The 22,576-nt window shown below is 41.9% G+C and overlaps 1 protein-coding gene across 2 annotated transcripts in view; it reads left to right on the forward strand.

Annotated features, from left to right (window-relative positions):
- The window catches only part of PIK3CB (phosphatidylinositol-4,5-bisphosphate 3-kinase catalytic subunit beta), a 115,642-nt gene that overhangs the window by 69,979 nt on the left and 23,087 nt on the right, over window positions 1-22,576 (forward strand). Inside the window, exons 1-7 of one of the 2 annotated variants that reach the window (XM_075268986.1) lie at window positions 7,907-8,251; window positions 10,011-10,192; window positions 10,904-11,129; window positions 16,565-16,788; window positions 17,762-17,944; window positions 19,822-19,989; window positions 22,385-22,468. In XM_075268986.1, the coding sequence (XP_075125087.1) occupies window positions 8,143-8,251; window positions 10,011-10,192; window positions 10,904-11,129; window positions 16,565-16,788; window positions 17,762-17,944; window positions 19,822-19,989; window positions 22,385-22,468 (1,176 nt within the window). In that variant the 5' untranslated portion in view covers window positions 7,907-8,142. Of the gene's footprint in view, window positions 1-7,906; window positions 8,252-10,010; window positions 10,193-10,903; window positions 11,130-16,564; window positions 16,789-17,761; window positions 17,945-19,821; window positions 19,990-22,384; window positions 22,469-22,576 lie in introns of those variants that run through there. The other variant, XM_075268987.1, reaches the window with a different exon arrangement.

The raw sequence follows: 22,576 nt of genomic DNA on the forward strand, positions 1-22,576 counted from the left end.
ACACACTTTGGACCCCGATTTGGCTGAAATTTTCCACAAACCTAGTCCCTACACTCGATTACGCAATAGGCTACTTTTCGTCACAATAGCGCACATACGTTTTTCCCAGGACCCCCACAAAACCCAAACTCACATCACTATCTCTGCAATCTCACACACTTTGGCAGATAGCAAGTCACAAAATTCATATTACCCCCTACAGCAGAGGTCAGCAACCCCTGGCACACATGCTAAGAGTGGCACTCCTGCCATATTTCACTGGCACGCCAGCAGCACAGGACCTGCAAGAGTTAAATGAAGTCTCTGCTAGAGCTGAGGCATAAGGACACTCCCCTTTGAGAGGGGGGCAGGAAACCCAGGGGGTGGAGCTTAATCGCTCAAGTCTCTGCCTGCTATAGTGATAGCTCCTGCCGAAGCTGCTAGCAAACTGAAAGTAAGAAACACACAGCTCCCTTCCTTTAGTTCCTATTCTCATTAATGTCAGGCATTTGGGGTTATTAGTTTAGTGTTAGTAACTCCATGTGCCTCACATTAATAGGAATAACCCCCATCATGTCCCTCATATTAACCCCTGTGTGCCTCACATTAATAGGAATAAAATCCATCATGTCCCTCATATTAACCCCTGTGTGCCCCATATAAAGGTTACTAATATGTGAGACATATGGAGGGACTAATAAAAGACCTCAGTAATGAAGATACTTAATTATTACCTCCAAGTCTCTCACATATCAGTAACTAGAGATGAGCGAGTACTGTTGGGATCAGCCGATCCGAACCGCACGCTCCATAGAAATGAATGGATGCACCTGGTACTTCCGCTTGGACGTAGCCGACGCGCTTAACCCCCCGCGTGCCGGCTACGTCCATTCATTTCTATGCGAGCGTGCTGTTCGGATCGGCTGATCCGAACAGTACTCTCTCATCTCTATCAGTAACTCTTACACAGGGGTTAATGTGAGGGACATGATGGGGTTAATTGCTATTAATAAGAGGCGCATGGAGTTACTAAACTGTCATGCACAGGGCCAGACTTTATGTGGCTTGCTCAAGAGTATCCTGTGCCCAAAACTTACATGTACTGGCGCAAAATAACAACTCATACAATGTCGTATATTGAAGTATATTAACCTGAAATACCTCTGTCCTTAAGTCACTATGTACAGTTTCTCAGAACACCGTATAGCGGCTGAAATACAAATTACATTCAACACAAAAGTCTCATGTGCTCTCAGAATTACAGCAAAAACAAGATACACAGTTACATTTTATATCCCATCCCTTATACACAGTACGAAAACCTTACCCGCGCCTGTATATACCCACTTCTACAATCACCGCCGACGAAGTCGCGGGTACCAGCTAGTAATAATATATATATATATTTACAGATTTACTTTCATAGGAAGTCAATCACTGGCTTTTTTCTTGAGTTAGGCTAGGTTCACATTATCATTCAGGTTTCCCTCCTTTGGGTCCACTTGGGGACCTGAAAGACATAAACTCTATCTGCTTAAAAAAGTGGTTACATGCAGAAACCTGCGGATGTCATAGGCTATGACGGGGTCTGCCAGGTTTCCACCCATTTTCTACAGATTTTATACTGAAATCAGGACTTTTCTCTCCGCTGATATGGAGTGCCTGAACGCTAGTGTAAACCTGGTGTTAGAGGACTTTTACTGCTACTGTCTGACCATGGCTAACAGCCATTTAAGAAGAAGTCAGAGTTGGAGTTTGAGTTGAGCTCTGGAATAGTAGAGGAGTTGGATTCCTTTCGGTTTAGGCTGCCGAATCTACAGCACATTTCTCTCCTTCTAGATATTCCAGCTGAGTGCTATTACTGAAAAGTAAAAGCACTTAAGAATCACAGTAACTTAGCTGCGAAGTGTAGGCAGACTATATAAGAGACAGAGTGGGGTGGCCGAGTGCTCAGGCATATAGTGCATAAAGTCGCCAACGCTTTCCAGACTTCTGCCAGGGCTCTCCTCTGTTCCAGCATGACTGTGTCCCAGTTCACAAAGCAAAAGACCATAAAGGCATCCACTGAACGAAGATTGTGAGCCAGGCCCTCTCTTCCATCACCAGCATGTGACCTCACAAATGCTCTTCCGGATGAATGGGCAATGATTCCCAAAGACATGCTCTAAAGTCTTCTAGAAATCCTTCTGAGAAGAGAAGAAGCTGTTTTAGTTCCAGGGGACCAACACCATATTAATACCTTTGGGATCATAGTGGGATGTCATAGAGGTTCCTGCAGATGTAATGTCTAGGTGTCCCAATACTTTTGTCCATATAATGTATTTCTTGATGGGAATACTTAAAAGAACAAAACCAGATACATGAAACAGTCTCTTCCTTCCCTTCACCATTTTTCTTGTATTTTTAGACCTGACGCCCACCTGACGAACATTTTTGTTTCTTTTAATCAGGCTGGTAATTAGTTAGATAATGAAATGTCACAGTCCTGTTCTGGAGGAACACTAAAAATATCTGCTAGACAATAGAGAGGAAATGGGCAGTGACAGCGTCATATTATGGATCTCATCTCATCATCATTTGGGCTGTTACTTGCCGCATTCTCCTGCAACCAATTAGCTCTGCTGACAAGCGGCGTCCAAATTGAGAAATCAGCGTGCCGTTTGATGTTTGCGCTTTGATGCTGCAACAAAGGACCTGGATCTTGTGGTTTGAGTGGTTTTCTGTTCTCTGCCGGCTGCGTTGAGAAATGGAGAACGGCGCTGTCATAAACCCAAGTCTGCACAAAGAAATCTCTAGAGTTCAACTAGATTGAACTCAAGCTTTATACTTAGGAGAGGCAGAAAATGAGCTCGGGGCCTGCGCGCAGCAGCAAGGGCATCGCCGCCGCCTAATTATAATGAGAGAAGTGTCTGTGTTATTACAAGAGGAACGGATGAGGACCGAAATATTCACATGATCCACTGAATCATGCCATGTGCATGAAATATCACCGCCTAATGTCGGCGTTCGTCACTTGGTGAAAATGGGAATTAATAGGGGGTCGGGAAGAATGGCCAACAGCTATTCAAGTATAACACTGCCTATTTTTTTGCATTTTAATTTGTTTTTTTTTCGCCACCTTCCAAAACTTTTTTTTACCTTTTGAAAGAGTCGTATGAGGGCTTGTTTTTTGCAGGACCTATTTTGTTTGCTGTTGGCACCATTAATATTCAGTTTATTGTAATGGGAGGCTGGAAAAAAATCAGAATGGGTTGGAATTTTTTTTTCTTGGCATTGCCATATACTGACCCCATAACTTTTTTTTTCTATTTCCATCTACTGAACTAAGGGTCCCTATGTTTTTTCGGAAACAGCTGTCCTTTCTAGTGGAAGCATTATGTGGTATATTCAAGTGTTTAATCACTTTTTATTACATTTTTGATGGGGAGATGTTGATTTGTGCATTTTTTTTTTTTTTTTTTTGTGATAGTGTTCACCATAGGGATATACTTTGGGCATTTTCGGACATGGGAATAGTTCATGTTTGTTTTTATTATTTTTTTTGTTATGAAAGGGGATTATTTGAATTCTTTAATATTGTTGTTGTTTTTGTTTTTTCTAATTTAATTTTACATTATTTTTAATGTAGATTGCAAGCCCTATATAGGGATCACAATGTACATTTTTTTTTTTTTCCCCTATCAGTATGTCTTTGTAGAATGGGAGGAAATCCACACAAACACGGGGAGAACATACAAACTCCTTGCAGATGTTTTCTTGCGGGATTCAAACCCAGGACTCCAGCACTGCAAGGCTAGAGTGCTAACCACTGAGCCACCGTGTTGCCATGCCATGACTGGTACTGTCACCTTACGCAGCTCTTAGTGGTAGGTACCTGCTCTATAATAGAGCTGGTGTCCTCTGGATATGGAGAGGTCTTATATACTGAGCCCTCTCTACCCCCCTATTACATCACATGTCCGAAAAGGGTTTAAAAGAACTCTATACATACATTACCTAAGAGCCTGAACGGCAGCATACTCTCTGCTCTCACCCATATGCAGGGTTTAAAGTGAACCTGTCACATTGAGCATGGTGTCTAATCTGCCAGTTGCATGTTATATTGCAGGAGGAACAGACTAATATATAGTTTTTGTTCAATCCATTACAGTAACTTGTATTTCATTCATTTAATTTTCTTCTGACTCAGGCCTTAGGAGTCCAGTGGGCGGTCCTTCTTCTCAGTTATTGGCCTCTATTTTTGTATGTATGAATATGGTATAGCTGTCAGTCACTGATCAGGACCGCCCCCTTGACTAAATGACTGCTTATAAGGATAGAATAAGTAAAGTTATGAATGAATAAAATACAAATCAAGTTTTACCGAATCACAAAACTATATAACAATTTTCTCAGCTCCTCCTGCTCCATTACATGCTGCCTGCAGATTACTCTGTATTTTCAATATTAGTTTCCCTTTAAATCCCACACAGTTGTGAAAATACTACCCAATACATTCAGTAAACTATATACCAGTATATACCGTAGTATTCTGCCATTTCCCACTGCATTGGGCAGTCCCCTATAGATTTGCTACATGTGTTTGCAGGTTTGATGGTATGAACAAGGTATCTGCATGCTTCAGTCCAGGATGGCTTTCCTTCGAAATATTTGGCCGTATAGTTCAAATGTATTGCTATGTAACGTTTTCACTCTTCCATGTTTCTAGGATCTAGCATTGGTAGATTTTTTTTTTTTTTTTTGGATGCGGTCAACAAGATCATGGGAATTTTCAGTGTCATGGAAAAGTTCTAGTTCTGAACTTCCTAAATTGTAAGCATCCTGAATGTCTGCTATCTGATTTAGCGTGGGTCACGTAGAGGGACAGATTTACTAGCCCAGACTAATATTTATATTACATTTGTAATATCATTGGCTGATGCTGCATGATAAATTTAGTGCAGCATTAAAGGGCTTTTTTTTTTAATTTATGGATAGGCCATAAATATCTGATCGATGGGGGCCAACAGTCATCCCCCATATAGATCAGCTGTTCAGGGGTCTGTGCACAGAGCTGGAAGTAGATATCTCTGTGCCTTGCATAGCGGCCAGGCACCATAGTAATAGCTACTATACAGGGCACTTAACCTGGACTTGGCTCACTCTATCCCAAAATTCTGCATCGTTTTACAAAATACAACAAAGCTCTGTTTAAAGGGGCTCTATCATTGGGAAAAAGTCATTTTGATCTAAGCACATCCTTGCATAGGCTTTAGAAAGTCTATTCCACACCTACCTTTAGTATGTAAATTGCCTCAGTGGTTTCTGAATAAGTCAGTTTTTATCCATATGCTAATTAGCTTCCAGCCAGCACAGGAAGTTCCCAGTAGCATTCTTCTCTGCTATTATCTCCTATGTGTGTGTGCAAACAGGAAGCTGAGTCATCAGCAGCAGCAGCAGCAGCAGCCTGTGCTGTATACACCTATAGGAAACAATAGCAAAGAGAGTGCACAATGCATCGTGCACCAGTCTAATTAGCATATGAATAAAATTGACTTATTCAGAAACCACTGAGGCAATCTATATACTAAGAGTAGGTGTGGAGTAGCCTTTCTAAAGGCTATGCAAGGATGTGATTAGTTAAAAATGACTTTTCCCAATGATAGAGCCCCTTTAAGGCTGAGACCCTACTTTGCGGAAAGGCAGCTTTTTTTTTGGTTGCCAATTTTGCTGCATTTTTTTTAGCTATAGCCAAGAATGACTACAAAAGGAATGGAAAATTCCTAGGAAGCTCTTATACGTCTCCCTTCTGCTCAATCCTCTCCTGGCTTTGGCTCAAAAAAAGGCAGCAAAAGCTGGAACCTCAGTCTAAAACACAGTAGTAAATTTGTACCACTGTGCATGAATATAAAGGATCAGTCATTGGAGTATTGAAGTTCCAGGGCTGTCAGTGCTTGCAATTTCAGTTCAACAACAACTGGAAAACTGCAGACTTTAAACCAATGTGGAGATTGACCAAAAAGTTGTGCAATGCAGAAATCATCCTGTGGTCACCAGGTGAGAGTGAAGTCAGAGGAGAATATCCAGCCATATCAAATAATTTCAAAAGTGACATTCACTTCACCGATCTCCGGCCGCTGCTGTTCCGACACATCACTCATCATCATTTAATAATATATTCTCGCACATGATATATCTCCCCTAAACAGCTGATTACTGGCCACTAGGTAACTTTTACATTAAAGAAGCATTTTTGCATTCATTTTGTATCTGTTCCCCCAAAATACAGTATAATTCAGCCAGTATTAGTTTAGTTACTGCTTTCTATCTGAATCAATCCTCCCCACTGGGTCTTGTGACTCTCACTGTGACCAGATAAAAAGTACAGGAGTATGTGCTCACAACCTGGGCTTTCTGTATGATGGACTGTGCCACACACACTCTCCGTATGGGAGGAGAAATCTCTGTCACTAACTACTAAAGATCAGACAGTTCTTGTCACATAGCTAATATGAGGGAGCTCAGCCTTTCTAGCCATTCGTTGTCCCCAGCAGGTAGGTATAATACAGTCTCTAGCGGCTCATGTAATGCTGTGCTGATGCATCATGGGATTAATAGCAGAGCAAAGGAAAATATACACTGAGTGGGCGAAAGTCATAGGAAGGCGTGTCTCAGTGCTGGTTGTGTCAGATGTGACGCTCAAACAGTGTGACTCGATGCAGCCTATGGCGCTAGTGTCGCCAGCAGATCTGAGCAGTCTGAAGACAGGTGTCTCGTGAATATGGCAGCACGTCGCGAGTTAAGTGGCTTTGAACATGGGATGATAATTGGTGCAAGACGCATGGGGCATAGCATTCTGGAGATTACCCAGCAATTTGGGTTTCTGAGGTCAACAGTGTCTCGGGTGGACCTGCAATATCGCAGAGACAATGTTGGCAGCCACGTAAACCGGCGCATCGGTCAACCACGAGTGTTCAATGAACAGGCGTCACGTCACCTCCACAGTCACACCGCTCTCGACGGTGTACTGTGGGTCAAATCGACGCCAATTTGAATGTGGGGCGCCAGGACCCCATTTCCACCAGGACTGTACGCCGAGAACTGCACTGCATAGGCTTCAATGGTCAACACCTGACCCGTGTCCCTTTGCTGATGGCAAGACACAGAGCTCGAAGACTGGCATGGGCCCGCGACCATCGTCATTGAACCATGGAACAGTAGCGGCATGTGGCATGGTCTGATGAATCACGGTTCCAGTTGTACAGAGCCCATGGGCATGGATCCTGAATGCCAACAGGGTTGTGTTCAGGCGGGAAGTGTCTCCATCATGATCTGGGCCATGTTCGCATGGTCAAAATTGGGCCCCATTGTCCGGGAGCAGGGATCAATGACCGGTACTCAATACGTGCAACTTATAGCAGACCATCTGCACCCCTGTCTGGTGTTGGAGTTCCCTGATGGGGATGCTGTGTACCAACAGGACAATGCAATATGTCATCGCTCTTTGATGGCATGGGACTGGCTTAATGAACACACCAGTGACCTCACAACCCTTGATTGTCCTGCCTGCTCGACCGACCTCAATCTCATAGAGCATTTATGGGATGCTGTGGATACCAGTGTCTGCTCCATGGACCCAGTGCCAACTTCACAGGACCAATTGTGGGCTGCAGTGCAGACTGAAGGATCAATATCCCTCCAGAACTCTTCCAACACCTCGTGGAGTCCAGGCCTCGTCGTCTTGCTGCAGTTATCAGGGCTTTCAGAGGGGCGACCTGCACATCTGGTACCTTCCCATGACTTTTGACCACTCGGTGTATAAGTCAATGTGGTATCTGATCAGAAACTAAGGAGAATCTGGATTGCAGGGAAGAGTGGCCAACAATCAGTGAGGGGTGCAGGAATGATTACAGTGTTTTGGTTGGAGTGAGTTTGTTTATGAGGCTGAAGTGTAGGGTGAGGCAGGCAATCTCGTACTTTCCTGGAAGTTTTCAGCAGCGGGTATGGTGAGATTGAGAATGGCATGCATGTTTTTGCAGCTGGCTTATCATGGGAATGCTTACACTTGTCTGTTTCCATTCAGCGCTGGCAGTTATGTAACAGGCAGCAGGTACTCACTACGTGGGCAGGAGGGCACTGTGCTTGCGCAAACCTGAAACGAGGCAGTGATTAATACCGAGCAATATGCATGGCATCCCCATAGGGATAGCAGTCACTTGTTCATTATGCAGCCTGAAGAACTTGGAGCTTTTATCCCTGATGTCCCTCCGCTATAAGAGCAATGGATTGCAAGGTGACTTCTTACCGTATTAACTCTTTACAGTCTCTTCAGCTGTCTGCCTCCAATAAATGAACGTGTGATGATAGAATGGGCATGAAGGGGGCTCTTTGTTTCTATAGCGAGCGCTATCTGTCATTTTGCATCTTTCCTGTCCGGCTGTAACACGCCTTGGTCCATACTTTTCATGTCACGTGTTCACTCACAAGCTGCCTCTGATTCTACGGGATTTGCTTTGTGGGATCTTGGCCCCGCACCAGGATCACTCCCCGTCTTTTAGTCTAGGACAATGCTGGTTGTGTTTAGCTGACATGATCTTGTTTGTTGTCGTACACAATTAAGGGAAGTGATATTATTAGTATTGCCTCATGACTATGTGACGCATTAACCCTTGCCACATCAGGTCAGGCAGCAGCTTGCAAAGTTCACCGATCACTCCATCTAAGGTAATGGAGCAGTCAGCTGTGGCTTATTTTACTATGTAAAGTGGAATTTTGCATTGTATTTTGTTACAGAAGTTGTTAGAGGATTTTAAAAAGCAGCAAATAAATATTAAATGATTAATAACTAAAGAAAAAAACGATGCCATTAACTTTGTTTACGGGCTGGAGTCAGTAGTCACATGACAAAGTGTGGAGGGACCACTGGAGCAGGATGGGCTTTGTGGGATTCCTTGTAGTAATACATTTTATTTCTAGTACTATATTTATTTATTTTTTATTTATTATTATTGTTACATTTTATATAATATAATAATAATGTCAGCTACCTATAACATTGACATTGCAGTGTTAGGTTTACATGCACTTTTTGTACCCATCTTTGTATACAACCTCAGATCTATCTTCAAACTCTTGTGAATAAAGCATTAAGTGTCTAATACTGTGGGGTTCACATAGAGCAAATCCATAGCAACCTCCCACCTTCCCTGGCGCTTTTTTTTTTACACCAAAAACTATGCAGGGGAGGTATTTGATCGAATATACTCGCTTATCTCTAAACATTAACAAAAACTTTCCAAAAGAGACTATTCTGTGGGTTTTGAATTGCCTATCTTTTTCTTCTTGATTCACTAAACCATTAAAAAAAGCACCTCTAAATACAGAGCGGACTGTCACATGATAAAATAATCCAGTAGCTGCGTCAGTAAAGTTAGTAAGATCCTCTTGGCTTTCTATGTGCTGAAGTGGTGCCCTTAAATGTGGCTCACGGGCCTCTAGACATGAAATAAAAACAGTTTCACTGTGTGACAGTGCCAAAGAACCTTCAGGCACAATAGAATCATCACTGGATACCGTTTTCTTGTGCCAAGCTCAAGATGTCCAAGACCAATGCAGCAACATTCATGTTCTTCTCAGAGCTCTCTATTTTTCTTCTGTTCGAGTCTGAGCAGTGGGGGGAGGTTCCTGCTGCAGCCACTTACTTTACAGGTAGACTCATGACAGTAAGGAGATGGCAGAGGACATGTTTGATCTCCTGGGATATTTCATCATATGTTTTAATTGTAAAATAGGACAAAATGGGCTTAAAAGAAAGAGATGAATAAGAGGAAGAGGTTTATGACAACTATTTAGAGTTACGTCATTGAAGTATGTCACCAGAATCTAGAATAACAAACCAGCCTGCAGATAAATAAGTTAGGGTACTGGCTACTGGTGACAGACTCCCTTTCAACAGATAAGTTAATTCCATAATTCATTCTTGTGACCAGACTTGTAGCCATATAATGTAATGAATCATACCAATGACATGAATGTTGTTTGTCTCCTTCCAGGGCCATGTTTCACAGGTAGTACCTCATCCCACAAAATGCCTCCCACTCTGTCGGATCCCATGGACATCTGGGCAGACGATACACAGCTTTCTCCAAAAGTGACTGTAGATGTCTTACTCCCGACTGGAATCTATGTTCAGATGAAGGTGCCGCGAGATGCTTCCATATCGCAGATTAAACAGGTAATACTAATATTCCACCAAAATAATAGAAGGCGCAGAGTATATATGATTGTGGTTGTTCCTGATACTATAGTTCAGACTTCTGTACTTGACCTGCAGTTTCAGACACAGCCACAACCATATGTAATTGGGCTAACAATGGGGATGCAGCGCTTGCACCATAGCCTATTCCCTTAGCTGACCAGTGGGAGCTCTGGCACTTCACCCCCTCTAATCATATACTGAAGGCCATTATGTTAACATGGTCGGGCGAGTGTTCATTCCCAATCATTGCCTCATGGAAAGAGAGCAGCACAAGTTTGTTTGGCAATAAGATCATTTCTGAAGCACATCTTGCCATATAAACAGGATTTGCTGCTAACAATGACGCAAACTGTATGGGGCACTTGCCCATGTGGATTACTTTTGCTATATAAAGCCATTTAAGTGGGCCTATTCTGGGCACAGATCAATCTGTGTAAAAGGATAGACCATCAGTATTACAGTTGTGGAAGGTCTCTAAATTTTGTGAGCAGATGCAAAAAAAAACATACAAATGTATGCCCACAGTATTACAAAGTTTAGTCCAGAAAGCACCTAACCATTTGTTTTTGGGTAATATATCTGTAATTGCTTTTTGTTCTTCCGTGACTAATATGTATCTATAGTCATGTACACTGGAGGTTCCTTCTCTCCACCTTAACATTAATATTGAATGTGTTCTGTTCTCAGCTTGCGTGGAAGGATGCACAAAGTTACCCCCTCTTCCACCTGCTCCAGGAAATTGACTCCTATATGTTCCAATGTGTCAACCAAACAGCTGTCCATGAGGAGCTGGAAGATGAAAGTCGGCGGCTCTGCGATGTGCGACCCTTCCTGCCTGTCTTGAAACTAGTGAACAGGAGCTGCAATCCTGCAGAGAAGTTGGATTCCAAGATAGGAGTCTTGATAGGAAAAGGTAATGCGTGACCAGGCGTCACTTCTTGGCATCCTCATTGACCCACTTGCTTAGAGTGAGGTCATAGCATAGAAACAATAGCCCTTATTGTGCCCTGCTGGTGAGACCGGCCCACACAACTCTGACTGTGCAGGATCTTGTGACAATGTCAGTATCTCTATATTTAGCCTATCTTTAGATCTCTTCTATAAATATAGCACTAAAGTATAACCTTTAAACCTCAAGACTATTAATTTGATATTCTACAATGCCTGTTAGGTACCTAGTGCTAGCAAGAAATAACATTCCTTCAAGGTGCATTTTTTTCTGTGTCTTCCTGGATTAGGGTTGGGCTATTCCCAGAAATGATGGGAAAGCACCGACTGCTGGTAATACTTTGGAAGAATGTTATGAACTCCTTATGTGGCAGATAAAGGCCCTTTTACATTTCAGATCGTGCTGAATAGTACCCCATTTAGTTTACTCCTTCTGCCTGCCTTGGTTTAGCTGTAGTCTTTCAGATCCATTACTGTCCAGTAGCCATAGGTTGTAGAGGTGTAGCGTTGGAATACCAACTCTCCATATAACTCGTTCCCTCACCACGTCCTCTGGCTAGATGGAAGAAAAACTAGTTTAAAAGGGAATTTGGTCAGACATGGTTTAGTTTGTTCCTATAAAGTAGACTACAGTCATCCGTCAAAGACTTCAAAAATGAATATTTGTTTCAGTTATCAAAGGGCTATCATTGTTCACATGGTGCAGGTCTGACCGTTATGACACCATGACTTTTGGAAAGCGTGCCCATGCAGGCTACTATTGGATCAAGGAGGTGGACCAGTTAATCAGTGGCCAACCATATGTGAAGATGAAGCAGAACTGAAGCGACATATCACTTTCCACTTCATTTGATCAGTCGGCAGGAGTTGGTTGATCCTTCACCAAATATTAATGGTATATATAATGGATTTAGTAAGATGACACCAATTGTCTCAGGAAAGAAAACTAAATTAATGAATTTAGTGAATGTGACTACCTATTAGCATTTAGATGTTATCATTTCTGCTCACATTGTGGGTATCAATCCCCCCAAAATTCTGCAAAGTGGTAAAGATGAACCTATCATCTGGACAGTGGATTTTAAGGATGTTATTTTAACTTTCCTGGTGTAATTCATTTAATGCTTGTTATGAGGGTCCCCACTAGTGAGACCCCATGTGATCAGCTTGTAACAAAACTGTCTTGTCTAATGTTTCCCCCAGTGTCTGAGTATATCAGTAGTTTCCCTCCAATAGCTTGTAATGGACTGTCACATCCATTGCTGTAGCCGGCAGCATTTGAGAACTGCGCTGTATGTATTCTCATTGATTCAGAGATAATATGACTGAAGTTTGTTCCCGGCTGAGCATCCCAGAGACCTTTAGTCTGTAACCTTGTGTACTACGTCAGCAGTCTGACTCCAGCGAGTGCTCCGGTTAGTAGAGCGCGGTGAAATAACTCTGGCATATTTCCCACAATCTCCCTGAGATCTCCCGGCTCTGCCCTGAATGACAAGCTTTGACTTGACTTTGGCAGATGAAGAAGAGAACATTTGACTTTCCAAGCCTCAGCATGATCCTCTCCCAAACTACTTCTCCCTATAGAAGGCCTCTTTTTTTCCCCATCGCCCCTCAAATCTGGAATCCACTGCTAAACCTGGCTCGGGTGACTACATGTCACTCATTTGTGCACAATGAGTGACATGTAGCCTTATATATAAACCATAATAAGCGTGATCTAATAGGCTTTGTAACCATGGGCCCTACGAGAGCTTTTATGGTTTTCATCTGTGTGCAGCTTCTGAAGTCCACTTATACTTCAGTGTTTTGCTCGGTCTTTATGTTTTGCTCCTATTTTTACTGACAGGGATTGAATGGAATACATATATATTAGATTGTTGCCACCAGATCCCGGAGCTTTTAGCGGATGCTATCACACGTAGTTGGGCGTCCGGAGGAATAACAGTTGAATGTTGGATTCTTGCTGTCTACTTTTGTTGTTTTCACAACAGATCAGTCTTCCTTCCTTCATATGGATTACCATGAAAAACTGATTCCCAGGTTGGATGGAGCTATAATAGCGCCCCCATACAAGTGAATGGGCTATTACAGTACCTCTCTATGCCTCCAATACCATCCATCGCTTTAAGACTGCTTCTAATATTATAATGGCCTATCATTAGGAGGAGCCATCAATTTTAGATCTGGAAAGATCTAACAGCCAGGACCCCAGCAGATCAGCTTTTCTGGGACAAGAAGGTTCCTGGTAATGTTCATACGATGTCTAACCCATACACTCAATAGTAGAAAGGTGGATAGACTCTTCAACCCCTTTCTTGCTGATTTGGCTTTATCTGCCACCTCCTGGACTGGACTACTGGTATTCTTCTCATTCCATTCTCTTCTGGCCATGGCCATTGTATTACCCTTTTTGCTTGAAGTAGGTTTTCCAGTTTGGTCCTCAGCCTGCAAGTGCACCTCTGTTCTGACACCTTATTCCATTGGATGCCACCTGCCTTATAGCGGGTGCTTGTGAACACGTTGACCTTTATATCCGATCAGTTGCCTTCTGCATAACAGGGATTTGCTTTAATGGCCGTTCCATAGTATATCAGGGGATTACTTCAATTGCAGTCCCTTACAGGCAGCGCACAGAGACCTGATGTCTGTAAGGCATCTGTAAAGATCTTATGGAGCCAGAGGCACATAATATATTGTGAAATATAGCATGTTATTTTGTACTCCTTATTATACAAGAAAAACAAAAAACAACAATATAAAGAATATATACATCGAATTGCATTGGGTAAAGGTGAATAAGGTTTAGCAAAAGGTGAGGGTGGACAAGGACATTACAGATTTGCTGTAATGAAGAAGCGTCCTGCTTGGTCTTCTGCTTGGCCTTCTCGCAGACTCTGTAGCTGATTCAGTCGCAGGATCCACAGCACGAGGCTCGCTCTGATTCACCCCATTGTGTCCCAAAAAAAGCTGTTTTTAAAGCCAAGGCTCTGCTTCTTCTTTCTGACGCGGGGTACACAGGGTCAGAATCTTGAGAGGAATTCAAGGTAGAAAACCGTCTCATGTTCCGCTCCATATTCTGTCATATGAACCTGCACTGTGGGTCCATTTACACCTCCTACATTTAACAAACCAGTTAAAATGTAAATGGGTATCTAAAACGATAAGTTCACATTGCTTTATACAAACAGATTCCACGTATTGGCCGATGATAATGTGAATACAGCCATATCTATGTGAGGACTGCAGCTTCTGGTTGTTGTTGCCGTCCATCCAGATTTTTGGACCCGTTTCGCACAAGCACAATAAGAATCCTGACCTGGCTGTGGGTCTGATAGTGTAAACTAACTAAATCCTAGGTCCCTATAATGTTCAGCACTTTAGAGCCACAGTCAGGCTGGGACCTATGGTCATAGGATTGCTTTGGGTTACCTTTTGAGTGTGGTGTTTGTACTGTATTAGTAGAATAGCGCCTATACATGCACACAAATAGATTTAGATGTGACATGTGTATTGGAGATGTTATTGATTAGGAGACGTGAGCATCCTCCCCAGTACACAATACGCTCATTTGTTTCTAATAAATGCCTATTTCCTCTGTCCAGCCCCCTCCCCTCACCCCCCTCTACCTTCAGGGCGCTGTCAGATGTTTGAAATCACTTAAAACGCGTTTCATGGAAATGAGCTCGTGATCTCTCTTTGTGCAAGGGAGAGAGATGGTGCTGGTTATCCACAGCTCTGGCTCTGGTTTAATCCCGAGCTGTGCCACAGAGCTGTCAGGACTGGAGGGAGAGAGATCACATGCAGGAATGCATAGATCAGGTCCCCAGATGCTCCGAGGTCTGGAACCACTAGGAACCTGCACCTGTGTGCAAGTTCTAGCGAAGAATTAACCCTGTCACGCCCAAAGTGCTCGCTTCTTCCTTAGATGTGATATTGGCACACAGGCTTCCAGGCACGTGTCGAGGCAGAGTGGCCATTCAGAATTCTGGAAAAGATGTTCCTTTTGGGAACAGTAATCATTGACACATTTGTCACCCAGCCTAAAAAAAAAAAACTTTGGTCAGTGGTTCCAGAATTTTAATGGGAAGAATTTATCTGTATGCAGTTCTGTTTTTCAGGGCTGTGGATTGGAAAAAAGTTTCCAGCTCCAAAATAAAATTAGATACAGTATTTTTCATTTTTAATATTGAATAATAATTACATATAACGTTTGTTACAGATTTACTTTCATAGGAATCCAATCACAAGCTTTTTCATAAATTAGAGGATTTTTACTGCTTGTGACAGACCCTTATAGTCGGCCATTTATCCGTCAGAGATGGAGCAGGAGTCGGTCTGGCCTACCAACCCTGTGGTCCTGTTTAGTGTCCTCTTGGCCCTTGCCAGTTGCCAGACATCTGTATAGCTTTTTTATTCTGTATGGAGCAGCACAATCTGCCATGTTCTACACAGACCTCCCATAAAAAAATATATATATATACAGTACTGCATGGTGTCTCTATGGGTGATGGACAGCTCTTATATGCAAGATTGACACCTGTGTGAGCAGAGCCTTAGACCCTTTTATTTTGGGTGCTTTCTTTGACATGTGATTTCTCCTGGACTAACCTGTGTGGAAGCGCGGTATAAAATGGTGTCACCCCAAAAGATATTTTCATTTGTGTATTGTAACCATATGGCTGAAATCTTAGTCCAATAAACTTCTTTGAAGCTTGGGACCCACAGCAAAATGCCCTTTCTGTCTAACCCTTTAAAACATCACAGACTAGGTATTAGTCATAAGACCTGTCAGTCACATTCAGATCTTTTACTCAGTAGGTTTTCATCTAAGAATCCATTTGAACAATGAAGGAAATTGTATTTCTGTTCTCTTTGCATTATATCTGATACATTTCCATTTCCACTGCAGCTTCTTATGTCAGATACAGGACTTGTAATGGTAAATTCAGTATCACTGGTAAATCTCATTTATCTAGTAAGGCATCATTGCATCTTCGGCCATATTGTATGTAGCGTTAAAGGGGTTTTCCAGGTCCGGAGTGAGTTTTCATACTGATGATCTATCCCCACCCAGGCCCCGCACAGATCCACTAGTCTTGCAGCCTCCGGGTGCCTGAAGCGGCTAGTGGATGAGAAGTGCAAGTAATAGGAGCAATTCCCCAGAACCGTCTCTATACAGTGGACAGGGCTGCTGCGCCATTCTATTACTTGAATGACCACCAAGTATGGATCCACCATATGATCACAACATACCTTCTCCATATGAGCAACTAAGACAGTTTTGTTTCTAGACTATTTCAATAATCTGCCCCATGAAGTTATCTCCAGACTATTTCATGTTTCACAGCTTCTTTTTGGTTAATTTGGATCTTCTTTTTTTTTTTTTTTTTTTCAATACAGGTCTCCAAGAATTTGATGCCCTTCAGGATAATGAGGTCAAGGAATTTCGGAGTAAGATGCGAAGGATCAGTGAAGACAAGATCCAGTCCATGCTTAGTTTGACCTGGTTGGAATGGCTTAAATGCACTTTTCCTCCTGAACTCGAGCCTTCCATGCCAGACAACGCTCAGGACAAGTTGCCTAGTAAAAACCTGGTGGTAGCCATCCACTTTGAAAACTGTCAGGTACTATGACACTTTTCCCATCCTTTTTTCTGATAAACCAAACATTTGTATACATTACACAGTCAAGAACTGTCCCAAGCGGGAATTATATATGTGGCAATTGTTAGTTAGTAGAGATGAGCGAACACTGTTCAGATCAGCCGATCCGAACAGCACGCTCCCATAGAAATGAATGGAAGCACCTGTGACGCTAACTTTGCCGGCAGCCGGCCGGCGTCACAGCTGCTTCCATTCATTTCTATGGGAGTGTGCTGTTCGGATCGGCTGATCTGAACAGTGTTCGCTCATCTCTTAGTTAGATCTACAAATGTTAAAGATCTCGCAATAAGGCCGGGGATCGCTCATTTAACCAACTGCTATACTTCCTGACCTTTTTATACACCTACATGGTCAATCATTCAGTGTAAGGATAGTTCACTTGCCATATGCTGGTTTCATAATGTTCTATATTGTATTTTTGCCTTGTTGTATTACTACACTGGATTAACAATATGTATGATGTTCACGCTTCTAACAGAGCTAATACACTCCATTATGGACCAAGGCTTTAGTGTCCCAAATAATCCTCTTGTTACGCAATCCTTGCCTGTTTTAAAAATAAAAAATCTTTGTACTTACCCAGTGGCCACACTCCCATCGCCTGCATAGTACTTCAGTGAAGCTACAGAAGTATTCCTTGGCTTCAGTGCGTATGTGCTTGACCTCATGCGCAATGAAGCTGGGTTGTACACCTCAGTTTTTCTGAACAACAACACAGGCTCTAGAAGCACCAGAGATGAGTAACACCCATAAAGGTTTGTTTTATGGGACGCAAAATATCTATTTGGGATACTGAACCCCAGTGTCCCAAAATGATCTGACACATTCATTTTCACTACTTAAGCCTATACATCATTTTTTTTTTTTTGCTGAAAGTTTGCATTTGCCTTCTAACTGAAGTTCTACTTTTGTTCATTGTCTTGATTGTCTCTAGGATGTCTTCAGCTTCCAGGTATCCCCAAACCTAACCCCTATAAAGTTGATTGAACTAGCTATTCGCAAACGGTTAACCATCCATGGCCGAGAAGATGAGGACGTGGATCCAGAAGATTATGTGCTCCAGGTCATCGGCAGACTGGAGTATGTATTTGGGGATTATCCGCTGATACAGTTTCAGGTGAGTATTTACATATGAAAGACCTTTCCTTTTACCAAACCAACAACTAGATGGTAAAACATTCTTTACTACAGCAGTAGGTTCACACGATGAAGGATTGTTGTAGGACACCTCAAATATTTATTGCCTCCTTAGGGAGCGTTCACACTACCATCAGTGTCCGACAGGTAGTGTCTGCAGCTAGTGTCCGTTCAAAATCTTGTGCAGACATTAGCAGCGGACACTAGCTGTGTCCGTGACATTTTGCATTCATTTAAATGGACATCGGGTGCGTTATTTTACAGTCCGTGTCTGTCCTTAACTGTCCGTTCCCAAAGATGTCCAACTTTTCAAGCGGACAGCAAAACCCGACATGTAGGTTTTTGCTGTCCGCTTGAAAAGTCGGACATCTTTGTTAATCCCATAAGATGAACCATGCAACAGAAAATAAACTGGATGAACCGCTTTTTTTCCTTTATTTTTTTGTTCCTCCCCCAAACAATTGAATGAAAAGCAATCAAGACGCCAGACAATCCTTTGCAAATGAATGGACCATGGAGTGGATGAGCTTCATTGAATTACAATGGAGCTAATCTAAATGCAGATTTGCCTAATTTGTGGCAGAAATCCAAATTTTGTTTCTGGGGAAAAAGATCCACAGTGGATTTTCCTGTTGGCAAATCTGTGATGTGTAAACCTTGCCTTATTCACACTTACAAATTCACTTGTAATCATTTCCTATGGCAACCCTATTGGCACTTGAATTTCAATAAAGGGCCTATTTCTTGAACCAGGTTGAACTGAAATTTTTGTTTTAAGGGAGCCTTGACACAATGTAACGCTGCGCTCATTCTAATTGTAAAAACACGTTCAGAATGAGCGCGTAAAAAGCAGCTCTCATTGACTTGAATGGGAGCCGGCATACGTGCGCTCCCCATTGAAATGAATGGGAGGCTTTTTTCCCTATGCTTTCAATGTATTACGCGCGTGTTTTTACGATCAGAATGAGCGCAGCGTTACATCGTGTGAAGGCTACCTTAGTTTATCTTGCTCTAGCTACTTACACACTGTCACTAATATATGTAAAGGGAATGTTTTATGTGCCATACAGCAAAACATGGGTTCCTGTTCCTCTTATTCATTATGGCTGCAGGTTCTGCTCTGAATAGTCATCGCTCCAGTGAATCATAGTGGGATTAATGTACTTGCTGATCTGCGTACCTGTCTGCGGAGTTTGTTAAATTTCTGCAGCCATTATTTTCAAGGGTTATTCCCGTAGCTGCCGAGATGGGTATATTTGCTCCTTATCCCCTAGGGCAGGACATATATGAACCAGCGAGCAATGCTGCACTACCCTATTCCCGTAACCCCCATAGAGCCCCCCAAATACAGCATCGCACATCTGAGCTAAACTATTTCCCATAGGGTCACTATTATAGCGACACAAGCCGCACTGCTCAGCTCTTCCTAGGGGTCAGGACATGGGAGTGGTTAGTCACATTTTAGCAGCAATTTGCCAAGCTGGGAATACATAGTCTAGTGCAGATCTCACCACACCTATGTAAACATACCTATATACCTGTAGAGTAACAGGCCCAGTCTAGAGATGAGCGAACACTGTTTGGATCAGCCGATCCGAACAGCACGCACCCATAGAAATGAATGGAAGCACCTGTGACGCAGCATCACAGGTGCTTCCATTCATTTCTCTGGGTGCGTGCTGTTCGGATCGGCTGATCCAAACAGTGTTCGCTCATCTCTAGTGCAGTCATTAGCTCTATAATAAAACAAAATAATTTTAGTGATTTATTTTTATTTTTATTTTTATTTTTTTTAAAACTATATGTGCACTTGTGTGTCCAGGAGATGATTTACCAATATGTCTCCATCATTTCCAGTATATCACAAACTGCGTGGTGAATAGGACACTCCCTCGGCTCACTTTAGTTGAGTGCTGTAATATCAAGAAGATGTTTGACCAAGAAATGAGTGCCATTGAACTAGCAGTGAAGAGGAAAGCTTCTGTGCCACCTTTGCCATTGCCCCCCAAAACAAGGGGTGCCTCTGTAAGTAACTAACCCCATGGCTGTAGTGTGTTTAGCTATAAATGAATGATCAGGTTTTACTGAAGTCATGTCTGTATTTTCTATAAATCTTAACCGGACTCCTAGAAGAGACAGTGAGAGTCCTAATTCCTCTGCCCATGCACAGTGGCGGTCAGTCTTCTATGTACACACACTGATACAAGGAGAGGTGTCCATCAATGTGTGTGGGCGGGGGAATCAGGACTCTTCCTGCCTTTCCTAGCAGTCCTGTCATTTTACTCAGAAATCCAACAAACTCATATATCACTGAGCTCTATTATATACTGCTCAGGGATAATATGACCCCTTTGGCACTGCCCTATGCCTGAATGGTCAAGCCCATTTTCTAATCGTAGAAATATTTATTTCCAGGCATAATGTTGTCAAGCCATAGGTTCAGGATATGGCAGGTTTGCAGTCATACTGTTTTATTGACACAGTCTGAAGGTGACCTCACAAGCTGATAGTGTAGTTATTTTGTGGCCTCATGTTGTCCACATGGACCCGGGGATCAGTTTGCACGTCTACATCCTGCCAATGTCTGACTAATTGGCACACGGGTGAAGTTTGACACAAATTTTAACATTAAGATCTCGGAAAAAAAAAAGAAATGAGGAACTTAAATAGGAAGTGTATTATCATAGTCAGAATCTTTTTTTTCAGTATTATTGATAAAGGGAAGTGCTTTGTAAAGAATAGGTTGGATTTATCATCACACCATTGTCTATTAATAGGTGGGAATTACCACAGCTACTGATTAAAGATTACCTTTCGCCACCTTTGCCAAGTCCCAGCTCTTTACATCATTTACTAAATGCTGTTACACAGATTCCAGCACAATAGAATTTTTTTTCTGCAGTCCCCACCATTACTGAGAAATCTGTGCTGTTAGTTTTGGTGCCTGATATGCTATTTTAACTCTGTACTGCTCAGGCAGGAGCAGCCAGGGGGTGTGATTCTGAGCTCTGACACTGGCTTCTGATTGGAGCTCTGAATCAGGCCCCCTGCCTGACACCGCCCTTCTGATAGTACAGAGCCTCTGTAGCATATCGGGCACCAAAACAAACTGATTGCTCAGGAATGGTGGGGGCTACAGAAAAATTACAACTGTACTGGAATCAGTGGAGCAACACCTATTAACAGATGCTCGTGAAGGCCCCCTTCATTGTATACTGAGTATAGCACTGTACTTTATGTATTAGCTGTGCCTGGTGTTACAGCTTGGTCTCATTCTCTGATATGGGGCTGAGTTGCAGAAAAATCCTAAGAACACTTGTTTCCAATAACTGGATTGTTACAATGTGCAAAGGCACTTATTTCTCAACTAAAAAATTTCTCTTGTTATCAAACTACAATCTAAAGTATATTGTATTATATTAAATCAGCGAGGATATTACTGAGTAATAGGTTACTTATGTTAGTGTTAATTGCCAGTTATATGGTTTTGACCGATGTGCCAAGTTCTAGAAGTGCCAAGTTCTTCCACTAGAAATATGTGGTGCGCTACGTGCAGAGTCACTGTGGATATCGCACCTCTACATTAAAGGGGTACAATCCATGACATACTCAGCGACATAGTATGCATGCTGTAGATAAGAGAATCTGCAACATGCCTAAACATAGGTGATCAATATCTATATCCCGCAAAACCCCTTTAATGCAAATCAATGTGTACAGTGTCAGAACATATCAATGGAATGTTTTCTAGAAACACCCTAGAAAGATAATCAGTGTGAACGAAGACTTGTCCATTGTGGTCACTGAATATCGCTAGGATATTTGCTTTATAACGGAAACAAACTATCACCATTAAAAAATTATTTTTGGATTATTTAAATGCTCAATCATGTCTAATCTTAAAGGGGTTTTCCCAACAAACATAAACATATTTATATTTGTGGACTGTTAAAGGTTAAACATTTTTTTTGTAAATATAGTAAATTTAACATTTTGCAGAGTTTGAATGATTTTCTCAAATCATTTTAGTTTGATGTTTTATTGTGTTACTCAAACAAAAACCTCAATTGGGCACCAATATATGCAAACTTACTGCGAAACAAACAGAATCAGGGCTAGAAAATACATCAATATCACCAGTAATAGGTAAAAAAAATATATATAAATTTATTAATAAATAATACATATAAAATATATGGTAGATTATTTCATAAAACTATAATACAGCAGAGAAAATGAAGAAAATCGCCAGATGACATACAAAAAAATCATCAAGGACAAATGTGCTACAAAATAAATACACAATGGTATAGTCATTGTAAAAAAGCGCTATAACTATGGCCTTTAGTCATATGAATGACATGTCTGCCACTGCTGTAGAAATGACCTTTCCTAATATTGTGGTTTGGCTTCTCTTTAGATGGTGTCTAGGAGTGTCTGGGACTTGAATGAAACCTACAAGATTACACTGATAAAAGGGAGCAAACTAAACACAGAGGATACAGTAAGACTTACTACTTTTTATTCAACATTTATTACTAGACTAATGCAACTGTTTATTTGTCTTTTAATTTCTCATATTTACTATGTAATTTAACGTTAACCTCCAGTT

The sequence above is a fragment of the Leptodactylus fuscus genome, chromosome 3, assembly GCF_031893055.1.
Source record: "Leptodactylus fuscus isolate aLepFus1 chromosome 3, aLepFus1.hap2, whole genome shotgun sequence".
NCBI classification, from domain to species: Eukaryota; Metazoa; Chordata; class Amphibia; order Anura; family Leptodactylidae; genus Leptodactylus; species Leptodactylus fuscus.